Source organism: Schistocerca piceifrons, chromosome 3 (assembly GCF_021461385.2).
Source record: "Schistocerca piceifrons isolate TAMUIC-IGC-003096 chromosome 3, iqSchPice1.1, whole genome shotgun sequence".
NCBI classification, from domain to species: domain Eukaryota; kingdom Metazoa; phylum Arthropoda; class Insecta; order Orthoptera; family Acrididae; genus Schistocerca; species Schistocerca piceifrons.
Genome location: NC_060140.1, coordinates 374,209,367 through 374,229,075, shown reverse-complemented (window position 1 = coordinate 374,229,075; position 19,709 = coordinate 374,209,367). Strand labels below are relative to the sequence as shown.

Genomic DNA, 19,709 nt, shown 5'->3' with positions numbered 1-19,709 from the left:
TAATATGATGTGACTAACAGAACAATTGTTATACCGAAATGTATAGCTTTTCTATTTTGTATAGAGTATTTTATACCTTTTATGAGATGTGATATAGATGGGAGGTTTTGCATAAATTTTGAAAGGGGTGGGTATTGTACCTAAAAGCACGATTTACAAGAACAGATACATCATGACTAACACAAAACACACATCACACCTTTCAAACAACCCTCACAAACAAGTGTTCCTGAATCTTCTTTATTTGCCGTTTCCATAGGGTTGCTAGGATTTCCTTCGGGGACATCAAAGGGTGAAGGTGAGACAAGTCCATTCTGTAAGAGACAATTTAACACCAAACCTCCTCCTGCATCTCACTCAAGTACCTAAGAGGTAGAGATCCTGGGGAACAGGGGTGGGAAGGGTTTCCTGCCTTTGATGCTATCTTCTTTCTCTTCTTTGATCCCAGCAACCACATCTCTTTTTTCCTTTCTTACTTCTCATATTGAGGACCTGTCTATCTTTTTCCTCTTTCCATATTCATAAACTTCTGTCGCTAAATTCCTTCCTTATTTCCCTGGTTACTAAGAAACTACATTTTATCTTTGTATAAGAAGGCTGAAGAATCAGACTACATGAACACACATCCACATATAAACAAATATACACTTCTAAACAAACATTAAATTACATAAGGCAAAGCCTGTCACAATGTGAGAACTGCCAGGTGTTGTAGGAGAAAAGATGTGTGCACAGGGAATTATGTGCACATATATGGTGAGTTATGATGGTTCTGCACCGAATATACATAAGGAGAGGTGCCCACACATAATGAACAACTATAAAATAAAAAAGGCATAAGCAACATCAGTGCAACAAAAACTCTGATGAATTGAAGGATAGTGGGATGTAAGTAGTATATATTGACATAATGTCTATTGACGGTATAGAAGTTGATAACTAGAGGAGGACTCTTGGGAGTGAGTGATATATTAAAGAATGAATGCAAAGTTTAAAATAGATTTATAGCTTTACCTGAAGATACTTCATTATAGTATACATAGAAATGTATATTAGAGTAATGAACCATGAGGCCTACTCAGAAAGGATAAGGGGGGCGTACCCGGCATTCACTAAGTATAAAGGGCAGACGTACCTATGTGGAGACAGGACGATCTGTGGCCTAAAAAACAGAGATGTTTTGTAAGGGGTGTACCTGCCAGAATTGAAAAAGGAAGTGCTCTCATAAGGTCAACCCACAAGCAAGGAATAGGTGCTGATCCTAGAAGAAGGGGACAGTATCATGACAAAAGTCACAAATTTTATAGGAATTATTCTCGAAAGTGTAAATCCTATGAACGACTAGTATTATTATGTTTCATGGCAGTAAATGAGTGTCTAAAGAACACCTTCATTTTGCCCAGAGTTCCTCCTAGCTACAACTAATGAAAATAGTACATACTAGGAAAAAGGTAGTACAAAAAGATAAGAATAGAAAATAGATTACTCAAGTGTCATAAACCCCCGGAATTTCTGATTGAAAAAGGAAATAAAGAAAAGAAAAAGAGTCCTCACAATATTAGTAAAGCTGACTAAAACAACGAATAAATGTTCATGTTTTAGTAACAAAGTAAAATAAGAAAAGAATAGAGAAACAATAAGCGAAAGATTGTTCCAGAGAGGACAGAGAATTGTTATGGAAAGGAGAGATATGTATAGAAACATATCTAAAAAAAATGTATACTGTTAAGATATGAAATGTTATTATGAGTGATATTACTTGCATAATGTTTATGTATAAAATATCGCATGGTTGATCTGAGGGGGGGGGATATGTATTGATTCGAGAATTTCTGTGTAAATTCTAGAACCACTCAGCATTCTACCATCTTGAACACACAATATTTTAGATATGAGTGTGGGATGCTAGAATCCTACCCACTGCGCATCACATGTTTGTGTGTGCAGGTATAAAATCAGTTGCAGGAAGAAAGTAGATGCAGCGGTTAAACGGCACTGACAAGTACCTGCCAGCCAATATATAAAGGTGTTTGCGAGTGTGTACGGAAGAACCATGGAATCTATATGCAGCTTTGTGCTTATTGTGTCACTGTCTATTGTTATGTGAAACAAGAACAGTTGAAAAAGTACTCTTATAGACTCCTGACTCTGCCTTGGTAGAGACAAGATGCATTTTCTGATTCATTTGAAGAAAGTCATGGTAGTGAAGCCAACTTTCTTTTACCTGTAACTCATTTTGTTTCTAATGTTCGACGGTATGAGGTACTTACAGAAAGTTACATATGTATGTTGAAAGTGTGACTTATATTGTGCATGAAAATCAAATATATTGTTTACTGATGAAGAGGGAAGTTTGTATGTCTACTCATTTTATAACTAGGAAGAGGCTTAAAAGTTCCTGTACATAGCGCTACTCGACAGAGAAAAAGTCAAGAGATTTTCCAGCAGCCGACTATCCCATAAATAAGAGGGGTTGCAAAATTCCAAGTAAGTCACCTCATAAAGAAGTGGAATGTGGTTTGGGGAAATAAATCAGTATAACCCACACCTACTTTCACACTTTAAGATGTCAGAACATTATAAGAGTCATCAACAGATGTAGCAATAATGTCAGGTGTGTGCCAGAAAATTTTGTATTGCACCCTCATTATTTGTGATCTTTATAAATGATGTTGCAGAAAATATTAATAGTAACCTCAGACATTTCCCAGGTAATGTAATTATCTACAATGAAGTACTATCTGAAGAAAGCTGCAAAAAAATTCAGTTGGATCTTGATAAGATTACAAAATGGTGCAAGGAATGGCAACTCACTTTAAATGGTAAAAAATATAAAATTGTGAACTTCATATAATGAAAAAATTATGCATTCCATTGACTACATTATTAACAGTTCACAATGGGAATTGGTCAACTCATTCAGATACAAACACATAGGTGTAACAATTTTTTGGGATATGAATATGAATGATCACATAGACTCAGTCACAGGTAAAACAGGTGGCAGACTTCTGTTCATTGATAGAATACTAGGAAACTGCAAAACTGCACAGAAGGACATTGCTTACAAATCATTCATTCACCCATCCAAGAATATTGCTCAAGTGTTTGTGACTAACAGGGGATATTGTACTATATGGAGAATGGCCGCACAAATGGTCATACATTCTTGAACTGTGGGGTAGTGTCGCAGAGATGATGAAGAAACTGAACTGACAGACACTTGAAGATAGACACAAACTATCCTGAGAAAGCCTACTAACAAAGTTCAAGGACCAGTGTTATATGATGAATCTAGAAATACACTACAATCTTCTAAATATCACTCCAACAAGGATTGTGAGAAGAAGATTAGATTAATTACAGCACATACTTGGGCTTTTAAATAGTTATTCTTCATGCACTTCTTAAGTGAGTGAAATTGAAACAAGCCCTAATAACTGGTACACTGGGAAGTACCCTCTGTGATGCATTTTACAGTGGTTTACAGAGAATGTATGTAGATGAAGATGCATGGAGATATGGAGATCTCCTGAGGAGTTTCTTCAGAAACTTATTCAAATGGACGGACATTCTCACCATGACATTTCATTGACATTCTTCCTCTCATGTCTTTTGCTGTCCAGAATTTTAGACTGTACAGAAGGAACAATCTATAAGACAACCAAAAACTAAAAATATGTATAATTTGTAGAGATTGCTAAAACTTTCAGCTTCATCAAAAATTGCATTGTTACCAAGTGCATAATGCTCTTTCAACCAATATCAAATTCAGTATTACTGACCCACATAATTTTTTTAAGAAAATCTGCTGAAACTTCTTGAAATATGTTGCTATTCCTTGTTGTCATTGTAGTCTTCAGTCCTGAGACTGGTTTGATGCAGCTCTACATGCTACTCTATCCTGTGCAAGCTTCTTCATCTCCCAGTACTTACTGCAACCTACATCCTTCTGAATCTGCTTAGTGTATTCATCTCTTGGTCTCCCTCTACGATTTTTACCCTCCACGCTGCCCTCCAATGCTAAATTTGTGATCCCCTCATGCCCCAGAACATGTTCTACGAACCGGTCCATTCTTCTTGCCAAGTTGTGCCACAAACTCCTCTTCTCCCCAATTCTATTCAATACCTCCGCATTAGTTATGTGATCTACCCATCTAATCTTCAGTATTCTTCTGTAGCACCACATTTTGAATGCTTCTATTCTCTTCTTGTCCAAACTATTTATCATCCATGTTTCACTTCCATACACGGCTACACTCCATACAAATACTTTCAGAAACGACTTCCTTACACTTGAATCTATACTCGATGTTAACAAATTTCTTTTCTTTAGAAACACTTTCCTTCCATTGCCGGTCTACATTTCATATCCTCTCTACTTCGACCATTATCAGTTATTTTGCTCCCCAAATAGCAAAACTCCTTTACTACTTTAAGTATCTCATTTCCTAATCTAATTCCCTCAGCATCACCCGACTTAATTCGACTACATTCAATTATCCTTTCTCTTTTGTTGATGTTCATCTAATATCCTCCATTCAAGACACTGTCCATTCTGTTCAATTGCTCTTCCAAGTCCTTTGCTGTCTCTGACAGAATTACAATGTCATCGGCGAACCTCAACATTTTTATTTCTTCTCCATTGATTTTAATACCTACTCCAAATTTTTCTTTTGTTTCCTTTACTGCTTCCTCAACATACAGATTGAATAACATCAGGGACAGGCTACAACCCTGTCTCACTCCCTTCCCAACTGCTGCTTCCCTTTCATGCCCCTCGACTCTTATAACTGCCATCCGGTTTCTGTACAAATTGCAAATAGCCTTTCGCTCCCTGTATTTTACCCCTGCCACCTTTATAATTTGAAAGAGAGTATTCTAGTCAACATTGTCAAAAGCTTTCTCTAAGTCTACAAATGCTAGAAATGTAGGTCTGCCTTTCCTTAATCTATTTTCTAAGATATGTCGTAGGGTCAGTATTGCTTCACGTGTTCCAACATTTCTGCGTAATCCAAACTGATCTTCCCCAAGGTCGGCTTCTAGCAGTTTTTCCATTTGTCTGTAAAGAATTCGCATTAGTATTTTGCAGCAGTGACTTATTAAGCCGATAGTTCGGTAATTTTCACATCTGTCAACACCTGCTTGCTTTGTGATTGGAATTATTATATTCTTCTTGAAGTCTGAGGAGACTTCACCTGTCTCATACTTCCTGCTCACCAGATGGTAGAGTTTTGTCAGGACTGGCTCTCCCAAGGCCGTCAGTAGTTCCAATGGAATGTTGTCTACTCCCGGGGCCTTGTTTCAACTCAGGCCTTTCAGTGCTCTGTCAAGCTCTTCACGCAGTATCGTGTCTCCCATTTCATCTTCATCTACATTCTCTTCCATTTCCATAATATTGTCCTCAAGTACATCACCCTTGTATAGACCCTCTATATACTCCTTCCACCTTTCTGCTTTCCTTTCTTTGTTTAGAACTGGGTTTCCATCTGATCTCTTGATATTCATACAAGTGGCTCTCTTTTCTCCAAAGGTCTTTTTAATTTTCCTGTAGGCAGTATCTATCTTACCCCTAGTGAGATAAGCCTCTACATCTTTACATTTGTCCTCTAGCCATCCCTGCTTAACCATTTAGCACTTCCTATCAATCTCATTTTTGAGACGTTTGTATTCCTTTTTGCCTGGTTCATTTACTGCTATTCCTTACAGGAATTTTATAAAACTGCTTGATTAGAGTGAATTATAATGTGCTGCATTGTAAAATGTTTCAGAAGAATTTGGTTATTAATACATATTTTTCTTTAAAAAGAAACTATTTTATGTTCACTTCAGTGTGTGAGGATAAAAGCTTTTCTTATTCAGCATTCTAGTAATTTATTTTTAATGGACATGAAGCATTAACGGTAAACAAAAACATTACAATCCTGGACACCGCAGGACTAAATGCCTCTTGGTGGCATATAAGATGCAGTAAGGAAAGTATATAAGCAGAGCAGAGACAATGAGAAATCATCCTAGTGATGAAAAAGGCAAAAATGGGGAGGCCTACTGACATAGTGACATAAAGACAGATTTTTATGGTCTGGCACTTGGTAATGGACATCTCAGAAACAGTGAAGTTGGTAAGCTGTTTGTGTGCTACTTTCGTGAGCATCGGACAGTGAAATCATGTGTAGCAAACAACGTGTTGAACTTCCAAGCCTCATTACGGAACATGGAAGTTGAAGACTTACCCAGGACCTATAATATATCTGACAAAATGTTGGTGTGTGCACGGGTGTTATGAGCACACCATTCAATACATACTGTTGAACATGATGCTCAGCAACAGATAACCCATGTTGATCAATTACATCATCGTTTGCAGCTGAAGTAAGCACAGGATCATTGTGAAGGGACCATGGATCAATGGAAATGTGTTGCTGGCTCATATGAATCTTGTTTCTTGGTACACCACATGGATAATTAACTTCAGATATGCTATATTATAGGTGAATGCCTGCTTGGAACTGCATCATGCCATGGATGCTGTCTGGTGGGTTTGCAATGGGCGACATTCATCCCGTTCTCTGTAGGACCTATAGTAGTCATCAAAGGCACCATGACAGTGTGGCCTATGTGACCCAATCAACTGCTTCCTTTGTGGTTGATGTCTTCCCCGATGGTGCTGACTTCTCCCATCAGGATAACTGTCTATGTCATAAGGACATAATCATCAGACAATCAAGTGAGGAGCTTGATAGTGAACACATGTTGATGTCTTGGCTACCAAATTTGCCTTATCTAAATCCAATGGAAAATATGGTACATTCTGCTCCAACAAATTACCAGGCCATGATTTATGGGAACTGTGTGACACATGTAGACATGAGGTGTTATGCATCTCCAGAAACCTATCACACAGTTTATGAATCAGTGTCATGCAAAACTGTAGCTGTATTATGTTCCAAAGGTGGATGCTATTAAAAAGTTGATCATAATATTTTGGCTCATCAGTGTCTTCCCGTAAAAAAAAGTACCAAGATTTATCACATTTTTCACTGTGTGTTAGTGTGTGAAGTAAGTAACATATCCATTAACCAATAATAAAAGCTAATACAGAGCAAGTCAGTGCAGTTCTCTGTCTTTCTTTTTCTTAAATTGGGGATATGTAAGCTGCAGTTCATCTACAATTTATGTCTGTAATTATACACAAACACTATAACACTATTAATGAGTAAAATAACTGGGAAGTACATGTAAGAATTCTAAGAAACTTGATGAAGCCCTTGCAAGAAGTGTAGTTATCTATTGCATATAATATTCTTATGAGCATACATTATTCTTATGGTTCACTGTTGCTGAATACAAGAGACATTCAATAATCAGAAGACAAATTGATGTAGAAATGAACAGTTTGTAGAAAGAGTTCAGTACTTTCATGACTTCAGGTTGGCATCACTAGGATGAGCTAAGAACAGTTGATGGATAAAAATTGTTTTGGTTATAACCTAAATAGTGCGCATTTAATGATGTAGTGTCTATCTGAAGTTCCACATTAGTTCAACAACATTCATTGATGATGTTTTTTTTTACTCCCTGAAGGTGAAATACTGCTTAAAATCTTTTCTCCCATGATTTTACAGTATGATGAAAGTTGTATGAACTGCAGAAATTTTTATAAGTAGGTAAAACAGTTTAAAAATGGCTGAACCTCAGTGACTGATAAGCAACATCTTGGTCGGCAAGTTGAATTGTCAACTCCTTCACTTGAAACCCACACTGACAACATTATTCAAGAAGAATAGCATGTTAAAGTTGAACATATAGCAAAAACAGTTGCAGTAAGTGTTGGCACAGTTCATAAAAATTGTCAGTAACAAGCTAAAGTACAGGAGACCAAGTGCAAGGTGGGTCCTTGAAAGAGTTAAAGTAAAAATGAAAGGAAACAAGATTCAAAGTGTATACAGACTTCAAAGAATGTTATGAAATGGAAGGTGACCATTTTCTAACTAAGATTTTAATATGTGATGAAACTTTGGTTCACCATTTTGAACCAGTTATGAAAAGACAAAGCATGGAATGGAAGCAAAACAGCTCACTTGACCAAAAGAAATTCAGAAATCAAGCATCTTCAGTGATTATTTGGAAGATTATTTGGAAGTGCCTATTACTTGGACAAGCTGATAAACAAAGTAAAACCAGCAATGAGAGAAAAATGTTGCGGATCTCAAAAAAGAAAAAAAAAAGTATGATATTGCTACACAACAGTTCTCACCCTCACACCAACCAGCTGACATTAGAAACTGTTTTTAAAAAATGTGTTCGGACATACTATGTCACACTCCATACAGTCCAGAATTGACTCCCGCAGATTTTCATTTGTATGATCCACTCAAGGAGGCTTACATGGAAGAAATTTCAGCAACAACAAGGAGGTCAAAGAATTATGAGAAAGTGGCTCAAACAACAAGAAAAAGACTTCTTTGCAGCACATGTAAAAAATTTGTTCATCATTGGAACAATTGTATTAACAGTGACAGTGATTATGTTGAGATATAGTAAAAGTCTCATTTTGTACAAATACACAGTTTTTTCTGCATCAATTTGTCTTTTTAATATGGAAAATCCACTACAAAGATTTGCCAATCTGCTTTACCCAATATAGATGCATCAACAATATTAATTTGGTTTGATATGATTTATGTATGGACACAAAAACAGCAGTGGTCTTAGCCCACTGCTGCACTCACCAAACCTGTGTTTATTGTGTGGTTTACTTCCTGGCCAACCGGTACCCTTAACAAGTACTAGGAGACCTTTTACTATTTCCTTATAAGACATGATTTCTTCAGCCATTACTGACCTGAATATTTTACAGGGTGGGCCATCGATCATGACTGGGCCAAATATCTCACGAAATAAGTGTCAAACGAAAAAGCTACAAAGAACGAAACTTATCTAATTTTAAGGGGGAAACCAGATGGCGCTATGGTTGGCCCGCTAGATGGCACTGCCATAGGTCAAACGGATATCAACTGCATTTTTTAAAATAGGAACCCCCATTTTTTATTAAATATTTGTGTAGTACGTAAAGAAATGTGAATGTTTTAGTTGAAACACTTTTTTTGCTTTGTGATAGATGGTGCTGTAATAGTCACAAACATAAGGCTCACAATTTTAGATGAACAATTGGTAACAGGTAGGTTTTTTAAATTAAAATACAGAACATAGGTACGTTTGAACATTTTATTTCGGTTGTTCCAATGTGATACATGTACCTTTGTGAACATATCATTTCTGAGAACACATGCTGTTACAGCACGATTACCTGTAAATACCACATTAATGCAATAAATGCTCAAAATGATGTCCGTCAACCTCAATGCATTTGGCAATACGTGTAACGACATTCCTCTCAACAGTGAGTAGTTCGTCTTCCATAATGTTCGCACATGTATTGACAAAGCGCTGACGCATGTTGTTGGGCATTGTTGGTGGATCACGATAGCAAATATCCTTCAACTTTCCCCACAGAAAGAAATCTGGGGACATCAGATCCAGTGAACGTGCAGGCCATGGTATGGTGCTTCGATGACCAATCCACCTGTAATAAAATATTGTATTCAATACCGGTTCAAACGCACGCAAGCTATGTGCCGGACATTCATCATGTTGGAAGTATATCGCCATTCTGTCATGCAGTGAAACATCTTGTAGTAACATCGGTAGAACATTACGTAGGAAATCAGCATACATTGCACCCTTTAGATTGCCATCGATAACCTGGGGCCCGTAATGCCGCACCATACATTAACCCGCCAAGGTCACTGATGTTACACTTGTCGCAGCCATCACGGATTTTCTGTTGCCCAATAGTGCATATTATGCCAGTTTACATTACCACTGTTGGTAAATGGCGCTTCATCGCTAAATAGAACGTGTGCAAAATATCTGTCATTGTCCCGTTATGTCTCTTGTGCCCAGTGGCAGAACTGCACATGACGTTCAGAGTCATCGCCATGCAATTCTTGGTGCATAGAAATATGGTATGGGTGCAATCGATGTTGATGTAGCATTCTCAACACCGACGTTTTTGAGATTCCTGATTCTCGCGCAATTTGTCTGCTACTGATGTGCAGATTAGCCGCGACAGCAGCTAAAACACCTACTTGGGCATCATCATTTGTTGTGGGTCATGGTTGACGTTTCACATGTTGCTGAACACTTCTTGTTTCCTTAAATAATGTAACTATCCAGCGAATGGTCCGGACACTTGGATGATGTCATCCAGGATACCGAGCAGCATACATAGCACACGACCGTTGGCCATTTCGATCACAATAGCCATACATCAACACAATATCGACCTTTTCTGCAATTGGTAAATGGTCCATTTCAACAAGGGTAATGTAGAATGAAGCAAATACCATCCACACTGGAGGAATGTTACGTGATTCCACATAATTATACGTTTGTGACTATTACAATGCCATCTATCACAAAGCGAAAAAAGTGCTCCAACTAAAACATACAAATTTCTTAACACACTACATGAATGTATAATAAAAAAGGGGGGTACCTATTTAAAAGAACACAGTTGATATCCGTTTGACCTATGGCAACGCCATCTAGCGGGCCAACCATAGCGCCATCTGGTTTCCCCTTTCAAGCTAGACGAGTTTCATTCTTTGTAGTTTTTTCGTTTGATGCTTATTTTGTGAGATATTTGGCCTGGTCACTGTCAATGGACCACCCTGTATGTCTTCTTGCTCTCCAGAGTTTCACATTGGAAGATTAGATGTTGCATGATTTCATTTCCCACACCACATAGTCTAGGGGCTCCTTCCTCTATAACTGTCATTGTAAGTGTTCCTTAAAGTTCCTATGGCTAGTCATGGAGCCAACCATGAGTTTAATCTATTTGCTGCTCAAGCACACGATTACAGACCATCTCTTGATACATGGTTTCAGAATGATTAGCTTGACATTTTAATTTTTTCCCCACAGTTCAATATTCTACATGCTACCTGCTGATCCAGCTACATATTTTAGGTTTTATCATCACCTTATTGAGGTTCAGGCAGGCTCCAGCCAAATAAATGGAGTTGTGCCTGTCATGGCCAGTCTGTTGGCTTGTTCATTGTCATCAATTCATGAGTGACTGGGAATCCACAGAAGATTTACCCTGTGGTTTCCATTTGTAATCTTATCCTCCCACATGTCATTATTGAAATTCTCTGTCTTTGGACAAATTTTGAAAGCTTCAAGAGGTGTAAGATATACAAAAGAAGAACTGTTTACTTTTCTTGATTTTCTCTTCTTGTTGTTGGCTCTAATCCTTGTTATGTCTAGGGGTACATTCTTGTGGTGCAATTTTTTTAACATTCTGGGTTCCTGAAGATGAAATAACTGATGAAGATTTGCCTGTTGCTATTAATATCTTTTTATTTTATTCCATTCTTCTAAATCACACCGACTTTACAATTATCACTTCTATCACACCAAAAATTACATTATTGGTGGCACAATCAAAAACACATCTGATTCCATCAGAGGCATGCCCACAACTACCACCTACATTCTGCAGCACTAACAACAAACCAAATAGTTTACAAACTTTCTTGACAACAGAAGAATCATCACCAAGATATAACATTATTTTATAACTGAGTCCAGAAATAAATTTTATAATTAGGGTTAGACTGTGCAATTGATGATATTAATTTTAAAAATGCCACAATTTCGTAATTTCACTTATTTTTAAAAGAAGAGTAATTTTAATTGTACTTACAGAGCGTAAGAAATTAATTTCTTTTTACATATTTTAGCCCGAAACATAATACATCATATCAAAAATCATGTGAAGTTCATTCAGTTAGACAGCTGATATAATGTTCATCTATAGAAGAATCAATAGTATACTTGGCATCGCTTATTACTGAAAAAAAAGGTTATGTTAGAGGAGGATAACCCATTATAATATCCCCACACACAAAATTTGGAAACAGAATGTCTACAATATTTTGTGACAGACTATAAGGTTTGCCAAGCAGTGTACAAAATAATGCCCAGGATAGCAGATGGATGTATAGAAGTATTTGATACACAACATATTAGAGAGCATAAGAGAAATATCTACTATACAAATTGTAATCTAAACATATGTCAGGATATGGCATTTAAATTTTCAGATCTGTGGAACACACTGTCACAAGACAAAAAATCACAAGGTCAAAATTACAACATTACACCACTAAACTGCAGAAATAATTGCAAAGACAATGTAAATTACTAGAATTTATAAATTTTAAGTCAAGATCTATACAATCAAACCTTCAAAATCTTCAAAAGAGAAGAGAAAAATTTCAGACCTAAGTGTACCACGAGTGAGCAGATTCGAAAAACTCAAAGTGATGGGTACAGACCAGAAAAAATGTACTCAGTCATATGTAGGAATCAATCAGCCACATAAACTGTAATATTCAAGGATATGTTAACTCAAGAAAGAACAAAATAATGGAAAAATATTAGGGCCTAAGTTTACAATGTAGGGATCGACCCATTAGTCCAACCTACACCAGGTACAAACCAGCAAAAAAAAGTATTGACAAAACAAAATTAAGAAAGCTCATAATCATCTCAAGCAATCCAATTATGTATCAAGAGTAATTCTGAGAAGCATCTAGCTTCAATCAATGGTTGTACACTCTCCTTGAGCACGCACACACACACACACACACACACACACACACACACACACACACACACACACACACACACACACAGAGAGAGAGAGAGAGAGAGAGAGAGAGAGAGAGAGAGAGAGAGAGAGTCGCAATGACCTGTGGTACCCAAAACAGAGCTAAGTATGAGTCTGTCCACAACTCAAGATCCAATCAGATACAATACTGCAATACTCAGGATAGATTCAAATAAATAGTGTCACAAATGGCTTTGAAACAGGACACAAACCAGTAGCTTGAGTACCAAAATCAGAGTATGAAAGCAGACATGTATATATCTTGTTATACTGTCCATATTAGTAAATGTCTTCCACACTATTTGATAATTGCCCATACAACTAACCTATGTACATAAAAACCTAGAAGGTTCATTTACAAATGATGAAAAAATACATATTGATTTAAAGTTACATAATGATTTGAAACTTAATCCCCCTACATGCATTTATGCTGAATAACACTGTCTTTAGCAGTCTTGGCTAACAATTCACAAAAGTCAGACACAACTCAGATGCAATCAACAGATGCTCAAGTACAATACCCAGCACACATGATCTCTTGCAAATTGACTGGTCCAGCAGGGTACAGCCATACTGCAGTGTGGGGGAGTGGATCTGCTAACATCTTTCAGTTTCCTCCTTAGAGTTCTCATCGCATGCTCCAACAGATAGGTAACTTCCTGCCTAACAAACACAAATGCTGAAACATTGTTTCATGTACTGAATATGCTGTTCAGTACCTTCATCACATCACATGAGAAGCTACCAGATTAAATTTGAAGGTGGATGCTTCTTTTGATAATTGTCATTACAACTTTTCTTATTGTACTGGTGACTTTTGATAAGTTAGTCTCATAGATTTTTAAATTATTTCCACTATTTCTTTTATAGTTTGAACGTTCACCTTGATGTAAAGTTTCGTTGCGGTCCTTATTTATTGCATCAAGTGCACCAACAAAAGGCAACAACTCTTCTATCGTTTTCTAATGACTACATAAGATGTCTTTTCTCACATAGATTGGCAATCTTCTAATTAAAATACGTACTAGTCCTTCTTCTTCCATTCGCTTACCTAAATACTTTGCTCAGTTAAATGCCAATCAAAATATTTCCTCATAGTACCACAAGTATTCACTGGTTAACACAACCTTAGATGAAGTTACCCGTTTTCTATTTTGTCTTGGATAAGCTTAATTTCTCTCCACAGGTCTCCATACCCTTTCTGGTATCATTAAGTTTGGAAGAAGCAATAGGCGATATGTTCCCAGATGTTATTCTCTCAGTAACCTTTCATTCTATAATTTCTCCAAATTGTTCCTCCAAACTAATTACATTTATAATATCAGAGTTAGCTATTTTCTCTTTGAAATTCCTTTCTACATTACGTACCCGTGTATGGATACCTGTAATTTGCAATTGAATAATTGGCATTAATTCATTATGCTTATCTACACTCTCTTTCAAAGTATTCATTTCCTGTCTTACATCATTATATTTAATTGTACACATTTTCAAAAGACCCTAACTTTTCAATAAGTTCTGATTCTACATTATTACATTTGTTCTCAATGATAAATTCTAACCTTTTTAATAAATCCTGAACGGTACCATTCCGTTCCTGACTAAAGTTGGTAAACATATGATTTATATGAATAGTCAAAGAATTTGTCAACTCCTTCTTACAATCTACTTTTAAATTCTCCACTTTATTACTTATGGCATCGAATTCAGTCTTCAAATCACCCATGCATTCACATAGATTACTAAATTCCTTGCTTGAAGAGTCAACTTTGTTGTTTAACAAACCTAAATTTGTCATTTGAGTATTTTATTGAGAATTTACCAAGTCTAGTTCTTTACTTAGAGTCACACACTGAGCATTTAATTGAGAATTTAATGAGTTTAGCTTAAGACTCTGAGCTTTGATTAAATTGATCAACTCAGCCCAGTCAGGCACTTCTTTGCTAATCTTCATGGCCATAGCTGGGTGTTGAGTTTCCCCAACCTGTTGTATATTTTCCATACTTTTATATGCCTTAGCTCTTGTAAGCATTTAAAACTAACTTTAAAGATGATAATTACACAATAACAATTCACTCAACAGTATCTTGTACCACTTTGTACCAAAGTAATCAAGTCTTGTTTCACACCTACCTGGCGTAGAATTCTCGTTGTGTAGGTGAGCAGTGTGGTCACAGGTCAGCACAGGTGAACAGCAGCTGGTGCCGGCGGCATCAGGTGTATGTTGGTTTCCGTGTCTGCATCCCCGCAATGTATGAGAGAGCTGCATACTCCCCGGAGTGGATCTTCTTAGCTGAAGCGTTCTGTGTGTACTTCTTAGACAAATACATCAAAATCTTCTATACTATTTTTATCATTGTGAATTTTTCATTTCTTCAATGTTTTTCCATTTAAATTTTGCTCCATTGCATACTTGAACATATTCCATTGTCTTGTAGTAATTCCCTTGTCTTATTATGTTTGGTTGCTATGGCAACACATAATAGCTTCTTCTCTTGTTTTTGGCTTAAAATTCCTGTTTTCTTGGTCCTTTCACACAAGTCGTCTTGTTCTAACGCTCTGACGACTTAAAGTATGAGTGTGGATATGTGTTATATTGACTTATTCCCCCAAATCATCTTCAAATTCTTTATGAGGTGACTTACTTGGAATTTGCAGCCACTCTTCCTTACTGAATAGCCAGCAGCTGGAAACCCTCTTGACTTCTTTTCCGTTGAATAACGCTAGGTACAGGAATTTTTAGACTCTTTCTACTTATGAAATAAGTAGACATACAAACTTTACTTTTCATCAACTAATGATGTATTTTATCTCCATACACAATAAAAATCTCACTTTCCACATGAATATGTAACTTCCTGCAAGTCTCTCATACAGTCGGACATTAGAATCAAACTGAATTACAGTTAAAAGAAAGTTGGCTTGGATACCATGCCCTTTCTTAACATGAATCATAAAATGAGTCTTGTTTCTAACAATGTTGCGTCAAGAGCCTACATGAGTACTTTTTCCGCTGTTCTTGTTTTAATAATAATAGTCAATGACACAATAAGCACAGAGCTGAATGTAAACTCCATGGTACTTCCTTACACACTCACTAAAACATCTGTGGATTGCCCGACAGGTACTTGTCGGTGCCATCCAATGGCCGCATCTACTTTCTTCCTGCGACTTATTTTAAACCTGCACACACAAACATGTGAGACACAGTAGATAGGATTCTACCATCCCACACTCATATCCAGGATATCATGTGTTCGAGACTGTAAAAGGCTGAGTGGTTTTAGAATTTACACAGAAATTCTCATATCACTACACAGCTGATACAATGTTCATCTATACAAGAATCTAGAGTATTCATGGTATTGGTTATTTCTATATAGGTAATGCTAGAGGAGGGTGACCCATTATACCCTACTCTCCCAAGGGCTTGTTAGCATTCTGCAGTGATCTTTGATCTCATTTTTATTAGAAGGCAAACAACACTGCTCCCGCTGATGTAAGTTTTTTATTAAAACCACAACCGATTTCATGCCAAATTACGTGCATCATCAAGTGATATAAATTGTGTGTACAACATTATTTTATGCAGTCCTGAAGTCTCACCCTGTCCTGCATTGATAAATTAAAACCCACTTGAAGTGTTTGTCAAATTGAAAAAAAGAGAGATATCCCATACCATCAGCTGGAGGCAAAGTAGGCATGGCCATAAGGGACACTGAACTCAGATTTTGTATCTCAAGTCTGTACATGATTTCAATATTTTGCTCAACTTGCCATCATATTAAGGAAAATTATATTTCCTAGCAATTTACTGACTTTTGCTGTCTATTCATCGACTGTGTTATTAAACTGATAAAATCAATTTTAAGACAATGTGTATATTTTGAAATCAACATAGAAATAAAAGGCATCAGGATACATAATTAGAAGAAGTTTAATGGAAATTATGATTATTGTTATATCAGTGGTGGTGGTGGTTGTTGGGATGTTTAAGGGGGACTAAACAGGTAATATCAGTAATGGGCAAGTGCAACACAGAACCTTTGAATGTATTCTTCAAGAACCAGTCCACTAACTCAGTTACTTTGAGAACATTAAATGTGAAAGCTCAAACAACTAACATACCTCTCCATACATAGGATGTAGCTACCCTCTCATTCACTCCTATCTGGCAAATAAAGCACCATGTATAAATCTGTAATGGGCACTGCAGCTCTCAGACTTAGGAAAACTGCAGTGTAAAAGATCACCGGAAATTTTTATTTTTCTTTACCCTAAAAGCTACATAGCACAAAAGAGTGAACTACTTACATTCTTTTATTCTTACCTTTTCTCTCTAAAGTTGTAAGGTTTAGTCATCAGAGGTAATATGTGCTCAACATCATTTTCATGGAAGAATGAAACACACCGTTTCTTGTCACTTTTCTCTAGTTTTTCACCTGTCTCTGAATTCAGAATATGTACTTTTACAGTGGGGTGTCTGATAAAGTTATTAGTTTTCAAATGATCAGTCTTGTGGACAAACAAACCTATAACTTTTTCATAAGTATACTGTTTTGTGGAACTATTTTGAGCATCTGGTAGACCTGTTACAACTTTCTTGCATGCTAATTCTTCATAATCTGAATGATTACTTCTCTGATCCAATTCTGCAGCTGAGTATTCACTATCAACTAAATTTGTTCCAGATATTTCTTCACTAGAATGATACACTGATGTAGTACTTTCACATTCTGGCGTTGTTTCACAAACAGATTGTGATTTTTTCATTTCTGAAACATTATGATGCAAAACAATGTCTTCATAGATCTTTTCTGAGTAGTCAGAGGCATTAAACCTTTTCTTCCTTTGATCTCTGTAAGATATACTTCTGGAAGTCCTTTTCTCTCTTTTAAAAGCTTCACTGTCAGAAAAGTAGTTATGTCTTAAATTATGATCACATGAATCAAATTTCTGATATTCTTTGGCCTCAATTAGTGATTTGGTTGTAGACTGGCACTCTTCCTCTTGATTATTTGTTGGTACGGTAACATTTATTGCACCATCTCTGCCATATTCTGCAGCGGGCAACTGATCAGAGGAGTTACTTAATGAATCATGAATTGCACTTGCTTTATCAATATTACCTGATTTAGATGCACTGTATTCCTGGGTTTGAGAACAATGAATACTCAAACTTGAACTTTCTTCTGATGGTGTTATTCTTGAATTACTCTGACCACTTTTTCTCTCTGAATATTTAATATTATTTCTCTTCCCTTTTGTATCTTTACCAAATTTATGTAACATTTGTTCAGTTACATTCCTTTCTTTCTGTTCTCCTTTATCTTGAGGACCAACCAACAAGCTCTGCGTACTATTACAAATAGCAGTGTCACATGGCTCCTCATGTTGACTATCGATTGTGAAGGAGTCATATTTTCTCCTGAAATTCTTAACCTTCTTCCTTTGTGGGACAGCATTAGTATGTTTGTAATCAGCAGACTGTCCAGTATCATCTGTACCCTATAACAGTGGAATAGGGTAGGTAACAATGTACATCTGAATGAGAAGAAAACAAACTTACATGGCATGCATGGTCCTCTACAGTGGAATTCATGAAAGAAAGTAAATATTTACCTAAAATTCTAATATAGTGCAGGACATCTCAATATTACTAGTAAGAAGTTATGGCAAAAATGAGAAATAACAGTAATCAAATTACCAAGGTAATCACACTCTCATTGTTATGCTCCAACAGAAAAAGTCATGACTGTGATGAAAAGATTTATTATGAAAAAGAAAGTTGCTACTCACCATATAGCAGAGATGGTGAGTCACAGGTAGGCACAACAAAAAGACTGTTACAAATAAACCTTTCAGGCAGTAACGTCTTCATCAAAACTATACGACACACACACACACACACACACACACACACACACACACACACACACATGACTACAGTCACAGGCAAACTGAAGCCACACTGTAAGCAGCAGCACCAGTGGATGATGGGAGTGTCAACTGGATAGGGGTAAGGAGGAGGGTGTGGTGGGGAGGGGGAAGGATAGTAGGCGGACAGTGAAGTGCTGCTGGTGAGCATGCAGGCACGAGGCGGAGAGAGGGTATAGCAGCTAGGTACAGTCAGGAGGTTAGATGGCGGGCAGGGGAGAGGTGGCGGTGGGGGGCCAGTGGAAAAGGAGATAACTAGGATGATGGAATGAGGGCTGTGTAGTGCTGGAATGGGAACAGGGAAGGGACTGGATGGGTGAGGACAATGACTAACGAAGGTTGAGGCTTATGGGAACGTAGGATATATTGCAGGGAAAAGTACCCCCTGTGCAATTCAGAAAAGATGGTGTTGGTGGGAAGTGTCTACGCAGCACAGGCTGTGAAGCAGTCACTGAAATGAAGGATGTCATGTCTGGCAGTAAGCTCAGGGAGAGGGTGGTCCACTTGCTTCTTCACCACAGTTTGTCGGCGGCCATTCATGCGGACAGACAGCTTGTTGGTTCTCATGCTGACATAGAATGCAGCACAGTGATTGCAGCTTAGCTTGTAGATCACATGACTGGTTTCACAGGTAGCCCTGCCTTTGATGGGATAGGTGATTGTTGTGATCGGACTGGAATAGGTGGTGGTGGGAGGATGTATGGGACAGGTCTTGCATATACATCTATTACAGGGGTATGAGCCATGAAGTAAGGGGTTGGGAGCCCAGGTTGTGTAGGGATGGATGAGTATATTGTGTAGTTTTGGTGGACAGTGGAATAACACTGTGGGAAGGCTGGGAAGGATAGTGGGTACGACATTTCTCATTTCAGGGCATGACGAGAGGTAGTCAAAACCCTGGCGGAGGATGTAATTCAGTTGCTCCAGTCCTGGATGGTACTGAGTTACAAGCAGAATGCTCCTCTGTGGCCGGACAATAGGACTTTGGGAGGTCGTGAGAGACTAGAAAAATAAGGTATGGGAGATT

General features: G+C 37.3%; 1 protein-coding gene across 1 annotated transcript in view; it reads right to left on the bottom strand.

Annotated features, from left to right (window-relative positions):
- Positions 1–19,709, bottom strand: part of LOC124789974 (jouberin-like) — a 281,563-nt gene that overhangs the window by 202,937 nt on the left and 58,917 nt on the right. Inside the window, exon 2 of the mRNA XM_047257514.1 lies at positions 17,076–18,253. Within this exon, the coding sequence (XP_047113470.1) occupies positions 17,076–18,253 (1,178 nt within the window). The remainder of the gene's footprint in view (positions 1–17,075; positions 18,254–19,709) is intronic.